This window comes from Globicephala melas, chromosome X (genome assembly GCF_963455315.2).
Source record: "Globicephala melas chromosome X, mGloMel1.2, whole genome shotgun sequence".
Lineage (NCBI taxonomy): Eukaryota > Metazoa > Chordata > Mammalia > Artiodactyla > Delphinidae > Globicephala > Globicephala melas.
Window position 1 is genome coordinate 33,773,860 of NC_083335.1, and position 12,426 is coordinate 33,786,285.

The 12,426-nt window shown below is 43.4% G+C and overlaps 1 protein-coding gene across 4 annotated transcripts in view; it reads left to right on the forward strand.

The window, feature by feature from the left end:
- The window catches only part of DCX (doublecortin), a 120,135-nt gene that overhangs the window by 93,637 nt on the left and 14,072 nt on the right, over positions 1–12,426 (forward strand). For 2 of the 4 annotated variants that reach the window (XM_030835731.2, XM_030835732.2), the window contains exon 6: positions 6,580–6,674. The exons of the other annotated variants lie outside the window; for them this stretch is intronic. In XM_030835731.2, the coding sequence (XP_030691591.1) occupies positions 6,580–6,674 (95 nt within the window). The remainder of the gene's footprint in view (positions 1–6,579; positions 6,675–12,426) is intronic. 4 annotated transcript variants of the gene reach the window in all.

Genomic DNA, 12,426 nt, shown 5'->3' on the forward strand with positions numbered 1-12,426 from the left:
GCTCTATTTGTAGTTTTTTAAGGAACCTCCACACTGTTCTCCATAGTGGCTGTATCAGTTTACATTCCCACCAGCAGTGCAAGAGGGTTCCCTCTCCTCCACACCCTCTCCAGCATCACCTATTTGTTTCGCAACAGGGAAAACTCTTACTTCTCTCCCCTATTTGAAAGATTCACCACTGCATGCTGTTTAAGACTCTGTAGGGAATAGATTTAAAGTTCAAATTCCAACTTCTGAACTTAGGGTATCTCACAACTTATGATTGAATTTGGTCTGAGAACTGGCCCTATGATCAAATCAGTGAAGAACTGTTTCAGGGCCCCTTAGTTCTTGCTTCCCTACTGGATGGTTCTGGGGAGAGGGACAAAGGATTTCCACTGAGCAGAAGCAATTAGCCAAACCAATCCACACACCCCGCCCAAGGGCTCTTTGCAATGAATGTGTGAAAACCACAGGCCCTGTCTCTTGGCCTTGTTCTAAAGTAAGTTGAAACCACTTTGGTTCTACTTGGATGGCCTTCCAGGAAACCTCCCTGTATAAGTAGGGAGGAACCAGGGTGTCTTTGGACTGGAATGAAGGAACACTTAGAGCATCTCAAAATGAGAAAGAAATGAGGAAGTGGCTGCTGAATCGTATATTGAGATCTCCCTCTGCAAGGCATTAGGGAATTAGAAAAGACAAGACAGAGAACCAGTCACTAAAAGGTCATGGTGGTATGTGATATGCTAACTTTGAGGGAATTTTGAAATGAATCTGTGAGCAAACCCTCAAGTCCACCATCCATTGAGAAGAAGCAGTTTATACCCTTTAAGCAAGTCCTACACTCTCTGAGCCTCTATATCCTTGTGATTAAAAGGAGACTATTAATTCCTGGCTACCATCTCTTGGGGTTATCAGGAGAATCATGTGAATTCATATATTGCAAAATGCTTTGGAAATAATTGTAGAAATACATCTGCAATTATTAAGGTGGCTCTGAAATTATTGTCATGGCTTTTTTTTTGTAGACTGAGTTATTTATTTTCAGTGAGCAATATTTCAAAATAGACATCAAACCAAAACCAGTAGACTTGATTTTGAGTTGAGCTCAAGTGTTGGCATTAGAATGGGAGGGAAAAGCCAGAGCCAACTGAATGAGTGTTAAATCAGTTTGCTCTCCAGTCAAAGGCTGGGTGAAAACATATGTCAAACCGGCCCTTTTCTTCCTGCGCCATGCAAACTTGAACCCAGAAAGTATGGTGGCTCGTCTAACTCATTGCCCAGACAATTCTTTAATCACTGTACCTGGGGCTACTTACATCCACTTTACACACAGTTGCATCCTGATTTCCAGGGATCAGTCCAGCCTCCAGACAAGGGAATCCATAGTCTAAGAGCTCAGCATCAACTTGCCAGGCTGGTGACCATACTCTGCCCTTGGCCGCCCATGCAAGAGACTGAACTTTCTCCTTGTTCTTTGGGAACTGACTCCCTCCGCCTTGTCCCTCACTCCTGGGAACCCGTATTCCCCTACACATTTAAATCCCTGCAAATCTAGTTAATTCATCCTAGTTACCTTACCCGCCATCTTTTGTTTGGGCTTGTCCTGTTCCATTCTGATAGAGCCAAGGATTTAAAAACAAGCGCCGGGGAATGGGCAGGTGTAATCATTCAGGGAAGGTAGTAAGCCAAGACTGTGCCAGGCCAAGCTTGGCAATTGTGCTGCACACCTGAGGGGAGCGACAGGGCACAGATACCATCTTCCCAGAGGCATGTGGCGTGAGGGTAGTTACATGTCTGCCTGGCTGCTCTGTCCGCTATTGTTTCATGACATTTTCTATGAAACCCAGTTGGTAGGGTGAATGGAAGATAGCTCTTGCTAATCACTTTCTAATCTAAACTAGGTCAAGTAGGATAAAAGTCTAGAAGATGAGCATAAGCTCTGGTGTCTGCTTCTACCTGCTCCTATTTCTTTCTTTCTTTCTGTGTCACAAACCTTCTCCTTCCTTCCTACCCGCCATCAGAAAGTTGTCATAAGTAGGAGTCCCAGAAGCAAATCATGTAAAAAAGGAAGAGCAATGTAGCAAAAACTGAAAACAAACCAAAACACACATAGACTTTGGAATCAGAGAGACATGTGTTCAAATCCTGACTTTGCTACCCCTAACTGGAGCGAGCCTCTATTTCCCAAACAGAAATTAGAATACGACTAGGTGAGGCTCTGTGTGTGTGTGTGTGTGTGTGTGTGTGTGTGTGTGTGTGTGTGTGAGAGAGAGAGAGAGAGAATGGAAAGAGAGAAAAGAGTGCCTAGCTTATCACAGACACACAATAAGCATTATTATCCTGGTTTTTATTGATAAGACTGATAAGACAGCCTAGGAGATTGAGAAGTTCCTGATGTACCTTGCTGTAGAGGGGAAAAAGTGAACTGCACAATGAGAAGAAAGAAATAAAAGGATTTGGACTATGAATAAATAAAGGGTGACAGCAGTGAGGCAGTGCTGTGGTCCTGAGGAGGGAAATGAGAGAGACGAGTAAAAGAGGGCAAAGACTCCCCCAATACAATCTCAAATTGCAGCTGAGAACTGGAACATCAGAGACAGGAACTAAAGATGTTTGGTAAAGCACAGTAAAGGAAAATGAGGGCTATCAAACCGGTGTTATTTCCAGTCACTCTCAAAATGAACTGTGACAGCTTTCCATGTGGATTTGCCAATCCAAGGCTATGCACAGTTCGTCAAACCCTATTTTCATCTTTCCCTGCTACTTCTTTTACGTGACATTTATACGAATTGGCTTCAGAATTCAAATCAAATGGCGCCCTCCCAGATTTTTTTTCCCACAGAACCCATAGAAGAAATGCATATGAGAATATATTTTTATGTAGTCTGCTCCTTCAGCTTGTAAGGAATTGACATTTGCCTGTACGTGTCTATATTTTCTCATTTCTCTATGTCCATCTTTGGGTTTGATTCCATCAGGGAAGTCTGGGAAAGTGTCTACGTTTTTTTCAACAATTAAATTAATTGTAGTTAAATTGTGAAAAACTGATTTTCCAAACGCTTATTGAATGTTGATGACAAAATTAAATCCTTTATTTATAAGCAACTTAAGATTGATCTGGGGATGGATTGATTGGGGGAGTGGCAGTGAAACATATATAAACATATACAGACATACAGAGAATAGAGAGAGGTATACATGGAATATGTGTTTATGTATTCCCCGTAAAGTTTGCGGATGAGAGAGTTGCAGAGAATATTGATAAAAGAACTAGAAATTGCAAAAGAAACCTGTATGTGCAGATCTATGGCCAATAAGTGGAAACTGACTCCCATACAGATAAGCTTTGGTTAATAATTTTCCACATTTTGCCAAGACCAGTGGGCTCATTCTCAGATAAGAAGCTAGATAAGAGGGTAGGTGAAAAAGACAGCTTTCACACTGGAAGTATAGTAGCCATCCTTTTGTAGCGTGGCTGACAAATGCTGGGTAACTAGAATCTATTGTTCCCGAAAGGTACAGTGACCATGTGGACCAACATGACAGCACTTACCTGGGGATGCCTACATCTGTTAGACTTCCTGGCTGGGGTCAGGGGTCTTTTGGAAGACGTTCATTATGTCAGCTGACACTGATCCCAAAGATTGCTCTCCATCTTGAATACTAGAGGCCAGGTCCTGTTTGGAGACCCCCAGGCACTCCTTCCTTTTCCTGCAGAGTAAATGACTCCTTTGCCTCACTGTGGCTTCACAGACTCTTGCCTTTTCCAAAGTGCCTCTTTTATTCACCAGAAAGCCTAGTGCCCTGGCAGAGCCTAGCTCCCCCAGTCTGTGTGCTGTTTGGCACAGGTCATGTTCCTCCTTGCGTGGATTGCATGGTACGTGCACATCACGCTCGCTCCAAACTTGCCTGGCCTCTAGGCCTCTGTCTTCTCCCGATCCCTTCTCTCCCTCCCCAGTGCTTTAATTTAAGCCGTCACCGCCTCTCACCTGGACTAATGCATTGTCTTCTAACCAGTCTCTTTGCTTCTACCTTTAACCATCCCACACACACACACCACCTCACCAGTCTTCCCCCTGCATCTGGAGTCATAGTTTTTAAGTGCAAATTTGATGGTATCGCTCCCAGATTTCTTTCACACATCAAACCCAGACTTCACAAAAGGCCCCCAGGGTCTGGTGTTTATCCTCAACTCCAGTCTCATCTCTCAGAATTCACTGCTGGCATCCTACGCTTGAGCCATTTGGAGCTATTTGCACTCCTGTAAACATGCTGTATTCTTTCACACCACCATGTCTTTGCCCCTGCTGGCGTAATTCTGCAGTCTGGAATACCCTTTCTATCCTCTCTGCCTAACCAGATCCAAGTCATTGTCTCAATGGCTTTATTGAGATATAGCTGACATCACAAACAGTTCACTCCTTTAAAATGTACAATTCACTGGATTTTAGTTTAGCCATAGAGTTGTGCAACAGTCACCACTATTTAATGCCAGAACATTTTCATCCCCTCAAAGAAACTCTGTACCTATTAACAGACCTCTCCATCCTGCCCTGCCTAATTCCTCCTTGCCCCCTGCTGGCCAGCCCCTGGCAACCGTTGATCTACTTCCTGTCTCTATGGATTTGTCTATTCCAGAGGCACCGCTCAAGACTTTTTTCAGGTGTTGACTCCTAGTCCCCTGATTTCAAAGCCTCTCCACTGGGCTCCAATAATACCCCTTGTATGGCTCGTCATAGCACTTATTCCCACTGTATTCTTACCGGCCACCCCACTGGCAGTGACTTACTCATCTCTGAAACCTCAACGTCTAATACTTGGCTTCGCTTAGAGAAAGTACTCTGTAGCTACTGGCCAACTGAATGAATGACTTCCAGGAAGCCCTGACAGGGAGAAAGGCCCCTCAGTGAGTGGGTTAGAGATGAGTGAATACACAGGCAAGGCCAGACGGTGGATTCCTAGTGCCCATATTTCAGCTCACTTGCACTTGGATAAACTCACCAACCACCACACTGATGTCTCTTTCATCTCTACAGTTGATACGCAGGTTCCAGAACCTAGGGAAACATTACCATAAGTGGTGCAGAGAAAGTATATCCTCAGGAAATACTCATGATACACCAGTTTAAGCTTTACCTGTGGGACTAACAGCAACACCCTCAGGCCATCTTCCTGCTTAACTTTTTCAATGTCCTTCCACCCCCCTCCTGTCGTCCCTTCCTTCTTTCTCTTCTCCTCCCCCCACCCCACCAACACCCTTGGGATATTTGCCCTTATTTTTTTTGCGGTACGCGGGCCTCTCACTGTTGTGGCCTCTCCCGTTGTGGAGCACAGGCTCCGGATGCGCAGGCTCAGCGGCCACGGCTCACTGGCCCAGCCGCTCCGCGGCATGTGGGATCTTCCTGGACCGGGGCACAAACCCGTGTCCCCTGCATCGGCAGGCGGACTCTCAACCACTGCGCCACCAGGGAAGCCCTGCCCTTATTTTTAAAGCACATTTCAGAATATCTGATGAACAATGTAGGTCCTTAGATTTTAAAAGAGATTAACTTTAGATGAGATGTCTGAACATGAATCCCCTTTGAAAGCTGCTAATTGTTCTATTTCAGTGCACCACATTTCTTTACACGATTGGATCTTTAAAAAATCTAGTCAGCAAGGGAATTATGAGACAATTTTGCAAACACAGTGGAATATGGAAATGTTAAATACTAAACCATCTCATTTTCAGCATTTTACTGACTAGAGACAAATGCGGGTGCACCCTGACTCTGGCTACCGTCATCCTTTTTCTGTCTCTAAGCCTTTCTCCCGATTTCAAACTTCCTCCTTCTTCTTGTCCCCAAGAATCTTTGTCTCCTGTCTCATCTCCTCCATTCCTGATCTTCTCTCCCTCTTTCTCGATTCTCTCCTCCGCCCATTTTGCTGTAGGTACCTCCCTTTATGTTTCGCACTCTGTTTCTCCTCCACTTTCTTTTTCATTCTTCTTCCTAATTAGCTCCCTCTCTCTTTTTTTCCCCTTCTGTTCTTTGCACCCGGAATGAAGTAGGGAAGAGAGAGTGGGAGGAAAGATGAGCAGGAAAAGAGAGAGGGGAGAGAGAGAGACAATGGGGCTGTCCTGCAGCTGCCACATCATTTGTCACCCAAGGGGATGTGCCCTGGTCCAAATTACCCATATTTCTTCCCCTTTAAGGTAAGGCAGCATAATCTCTTTGTGCCTCAATTTTGTCTAACATATAAAATTGAAACAAAGTAATATGTTCCCAGACTACCTCCCAGAGATGTTGCTAGGGTCAAACTTGGGAATGAATATGAAAAAGATTTGAAAAGAACCAGACCCCTGTAATTGGAAGCACACGGGGGAATGGGTGGGTGGATTACCGCCTTGCACTGTATGGGGATCTAATTAACTGAGCATTGCAGTTCTTGCCTTTCTGAGGAATGTGTTTCTTTTCACCTTTGTTCTACTCAGTCACATCACTTGGTTGTCTGTATAGCTCGTTTGAATGTTCTTAGTGTCTTCGGAGGGGAAGGATAACGTGTTCCTTTGTATGCTGTTGATTTTTATCCCCTTCCTTTTCTCTTGCCTTGGGCTAGCAAACGGAACCTCCAGCAGCCAGCTCTCTACCCCCAAGTCTAAGCAGTCTCCCATCTCTACGCCCACCAGTCCTGGCAGCCTCCGGAAGCACAAGGTATTATGTCTCTTATACCTTACTAAACCCCTTTGCACTTGGACTTTTTGGAATGGCTGGTGAGGGTTTTCTCTTCCGTCTACCTCAGCAGCACATCCAGGCCAGAATTTCCCTTTGTCTGGTCCATTAGCTTGAAGTGCTGGGAATCCCAGCAGGGGCTAAGCTTCCAGTCACTTTTATTTATTCTTCTGACCCCCAGTTTATTTAGTTCTGGTTATATTTAACCAAAACGAAGAGGTATGAAGGGCCCAAATAACCATTCTGAGCTAATAGTGTCACCAAATGATGGCTCAGGGGCTGAGTTGGGCACTTGTCCCTGCAGTTCAGGGGCACAGCAAAGAGGGCATTGAGGGCAACTTATGGCCCCAGGCTCCAATAAATGACATAAAGAAAGTTAGCCCTAAGCTACTCCCTTTAGAGTCACAGGACATCAAAGTATGAACAGACCCTAGTTTCATTGTATATTCTTCATTACCAGGCAGATTCTGGTACAGTGTAGGAAGAGAGGGCATATATACATTGCATTGGCCCTGGGCACCCTTTACACCTCTAAGTCATCCCCAATAAATATACCGTTAAAATAATAGAGGTGTAGAAATTCTCTACCCCCGCTTTCCAAATTGATTCCCACCCAGAAATCTCTCCTGTATCAAAAATCTGGAGTGGCCATTGCCTTCAACCTCATCTCTGAGGCCATGTGAATGTGGTTTCTGCTCTGATTACCACACCCTAGAGCAGCTTCCTCTAGGATTCTCTTGTCTTCTCCCAGCTCACAAGACTTGGCGAGAGATGGAGAAAGGCAAAAAGCCACCAATGTGGCCAACTCCATCACAGAACCATAGAGGGTAAGAGCTACAAGAGATCTGAGATGGAGATAAATTCGTTTCATTTGATTCTCTGAATAATCTTGTGAGATTGATGTTTTCCAGACAAGAAAATTGAAACCCAGAATGAAGTTACTTACTGGGGTGACATAGCTAGGTAGCAGCAGACGTAAGACTGGCACCCAGGTTGCTGCCAGTGGTTTGCTGGAGCCAGTTCACACTAGCTCCTGAGAGCTGATTGTGTGCATCGCTTCCCAACTCTGTGTTCGGTGACATCGTGTTGGTACCTAGAGCTCAGCCATGATGGGAATATTTATTTACACCATAGAATTCAGCAAATACTACAAATCCAGGTTGTTGTTTTCTCCCACAGGAAGTCGGTTGTTACACATTTAACAGCACAGCGCTGCCTGACACCTATTTTCATTTCCTTTTCTCTACATCAGGATTTTTAATTTCCTGGTTAACTTGAACATTACCTGCTCCATCATTCCTAATGCCCATTCCATTCCTTTAATGACTTCTTTACCTTCTGGTACTGACCCTGACCAGAACCTTCGAATTGTTCTGTTGAGCTATTTGGTTTCCCCAAAGGAAGATCTGCTGAACTGTCTGTGTAACCAACGGTACCCAGAGATTGTGAGATGGATGAAAATTGCTTTTGCAGTCAGCTTTCAGTGATTCTTCTGAGCAGCAAACCTTGTTAGCGTGGACATTCCAAGACGAGGAGTAGCCTACTTCATTTGTTCTACTGTCCACACAGAACCTCCTGGGGATGCTCCACTGTTTCTTACTGTGTCTTTGCTCTATGCATTTCTGCCCATACTTTCCTTCTGGGAAGTGTGACCTACCCCAGCACCTTCCACCAGTACTTTCTCCAAAGGGCTGAGGGCAGCCTGGGCATTTATTTGGTCTGCACACTTGAGTCCTTCTGCTTTGTAATTGACATGTTCAGTTCATTTAGGCTGAGGCCCCACCATCCATAAGCCCATTGAGGTGAGTGCATTGTTAAACCGTTTCATCTGGTTGGGTTTGCAGGCTGTGTGTGTGTGTGTGTGTGTGTGTGTGTGTGTGTGTGTGTGTGTGTTTTGTTTTGTTCTTGTTTTGGACTCAGTTCTAAAAACGAATTTCACCATTGAAGAACCAGAACAAGCTACAGGTGGCAGCCTTGTCAGAGCCTATTTTCTTTGTATCATTGAGTTTTCAGTGTATCATTTTATTTTTCAAATTACCCATTTTTAATGGCAGTTAAGCAAACAAACATTAAATAATAAATTATATAATTTTCTAGAGCAAACTTTAAAAAACATTTGGATTTTGGTATAATTTTCACTAAGTTTTTACTTTTTTTTTTTTTTTTTTTTTTTGCGGTACATGGGCCTCTCACTGCTGTGGCCTCCCCCGCCGCGGAGCACAGGCTCCGGACGCGCAGGCCCAGCGGCCACGGCTCACGGGCCCAGCCGCTCCGCGGCATGTGGGATCCTCCCGGACCAGGGCACGAACCCGCGTCCCCTGCATCAGCAGGCGGACTCCCAACCACTGCGCCACCAGGGAAGTCCCCTACTTTTTACTTCGATGTTTCAAATTTACAGTTGTAAGATTGTAGTACAAAGAACTTCTGTATACTCTTTATAAAGGTTCACCAGTTGTTTATTTTTTTCCCCTTTACTTCATTTTTTGTGTTCTCTCTCTCCACACACACACACACACACACACACACACTTTATGAAATTTTTTAACCATTCGAAATTGTTTAAGACATCATGCCCTTTAACCTCTAAATACTTCAGTAGGTATTTCCTAAGAATAAGGACATTTTCTTTCATAGCCATAGTACAATTATAAAATCAGGAAGTTTGCACTGATTCAGTACTGTTATATACTCGGCCGTCCATATTCAAATTTTATCAATTGCCCCAAGAGCGTTATTTTTTTCTGGTCCAGGATCCAATCTAGGATCACACATTGCCTTCAGTGGTCATGTCTCTTTAGTCTTCTTTGATCTAGAAAAGTTCTTGAGTCTTTTAAAAAAATCTTCAAGACAGTATATTGTAGAAATGAAGAGCACAGGCTAGTTGTTTGGTAAAATGTCCTTCAGTTTAGGTTTGTCTGATGTTCCCTTGTGGTTAACAGATTGTGCATTTGGGACAAGAAATGTCATAGAAGTGACGTTGCATCTCACTCAGTGCATCCTATCAGGAGGCAGTAGCCTCATGCTTATACCACCAATGATGGAGGATGAACTGCTTTTTCTGAATAAGCTAAAAAGTGTGTTGTGACCTTGGCTCAGTCCCCCTGGGGCTCCGGCTCAGCTTCTTGCTCCTCCTTTCACAAAGTTACTTGAGCCTTAGCACCATCGAGGTCCTTGGGCAGTGGGCCTAAGCAGATATCACCTGAACTTCCATCCAAGTGGACCTGAAAGGTATGAGTCATGGTGGAGACAGGAAGCAGGTGGCGGAGGCCATGACTTTCCTCCTGCACAATTGGAAACAAACGTGAAGTCCCAGCATCCCTTTGGTAAATTTTGACGGTTGTGACAGGGCCCTAAGCTGTAATCAGCCTCTTGGCTTCTCCTCTTAAGCAACTCATGGAGAATCCTTTTTAATGCAGCTGCAATGAGGTTAGCCAAAGTCCGCATACTCAAGTGCTGCAATATGGACACGAAGTAAATCCTTGTATAGTTAATGAGAACAACATTTTGCATTTTTAAACTGCTTTATCTTTCTGCATAGCCGTTTTCTCATTTACCCTAGCGATAACCCTGTGAAAGAGATAGGGCAGGTTAGCATTTCCATTTTACAGATGAGAAAAAGGAGGTGATGAGGTTAAAGACAACCCCAGTATGATTCAACAATTCAGAGAAGGCACCATATTAAAGATGTTCAAAATGCCTAGAAACACAGGGCCGCTTTTTCATTTATTAAATTTTTTTTTTCCAGATTAGTGATTGCCCTCATGGCTTTAAATTTGGAGGCATTTCACTTGCCAAGCTGCCTGGAGATTGAAGGAAAATATATTTGACATATTATTTGAAAGCAAAACTAACATTATTTAAATATACATTTCCCTCTGTGTTTCCAGACTTTTTTTTTTTCTGTCATCCTGTAACTGCTTAGAGAGATAGTTTGATGAATAAAGCAGGGTCCTGAAACTTACATCACAGACACCACTCTAAGTGGATTTTGGTAGTGTAATCAAGAGCGAAAAAAGAACTGCAGGAGCACACAAAGGAGGGTAGGAAAGACGTCGGACTGTGGGAGGGTGGGAGACACGAAAGCTTTATAGACTAGGTGACATTTAAGTGGGACCTTGAAGCCTGGGTAGGCTTTTGATGGCTGGTGAAGAGAGCGGGCATTCCAGCTTTTAAAAAAATCAGCGAGAACAAAGCCACACCATCAGAAAAGCACAGGGCACATTTGGGAAAAAGTAAACCCAAACTAGAAGCCAGGTTTCTCAAAACTTCTCTCTGACTTCCTTTGGACTATAAGCTTCTTGGACCAGAGACCAAGTTTTTGTTTTCTCTAACGCAATAGTATCGCCAGCACAGCTGTATTTGTTACAAACATTTTGTTCTGTAGGGCTCCAGGGGACCAAGCAAATGAATTTCAGGTGCAAATTATTTGTATTGTTAAGCAATATGTGTGTTTCTGTATTTATACATATCAATCAACAAAAACAGAATGTTGAGATAATTCCTTTTCCTGAACATTGTTCTACCCATACAAGAAGATATATTTTGAATACTAAATAAATTGATGGAGGACAGAAGTACGGAAGTTCATACCTAGGCCTAGTCCTCTGGATTTTCTCCATAGCCTGTGCCTCACCCCACCCATTCCAAGTCACAGCAGCTGCAAGTGGAGTCGCCTCCCAATGCTACTCCCAGGCCTGTCCCCTCTTCCTCTGAGATAACAGTCTGGAACAGTCTTTCTCGGATAATTATTTCCACTAACCAACCAGCTACACTGAAGGATCTGTTACATGAATGACTCAGAACAGGGGTGAATGCTGAAGCCCAGTGGTTCAGTGCGGTGGGACCCAAAGTGGCTTCCATAATGAAAAGGCCCTTGTGTGCTGCCTGAAAAATGCCCAGGGAGTTCACTAACTTGGTAGTGCCTGCCTCCTTTCCCTTGCTTTGGTATAACTAGAGAAAAACAAAATGTAATGATCCAAGTTACATTTTATAGAATTTTAGGGCTAGAAGGAAACTTAAAGATGTTATAGTCTATATCTTCCTCAATTTTCAGATACGGAAGCAAAGACCCTGAAAGGGGAAGTTAGGCTTAGGACCTAGGTCTCCTGGCTCTTAATCCTGTGCTGTTTCTATTACAGTGGACTTGCATTATGTGTAAGTTTAACTTATGGAATTCATCACTGGTCACAATATAGTCATAGAGCAAAATTGCTACAAAACCGCCTCTTACGTTTCTACACATCATTATTTACTGAATATTACTGTATACACTATGCACCAATACATGCATATTGCAATATAGGGTTACCTGCTCAGGAATCATATAAACAGTATTCAGAACCTATCTATGAAACAGAAACAGAATCAGGGACATAGAGAACAGACTGGTGGTTGCCAAGGGGGAGGGGGGTGGAAGAGGGTAGGAGTGGGAGTCTGGGATTAGCAGATGCAAACTGGTGTATATAGAAGGGATAAACAACAAGCTCCTACTGTCTAGCACAGGGAACTATATTCAATATCCTGTGATAAACCATCATGGAAAAGAATATGAAAAAGAATATATATGTATAACTGAGTCACTTTGCTGTATAGCAGAAATTAACACAACATTGTAAATCAACTCTACTTCAATAAAAAAATTTTAAAAGTATTCAATTGTCAATGTAAAAGATTTTCAAAAGTACTATTTTTTAAAATAACATTGAGATAAAATTCACCTTTTCTAAAGCACGTA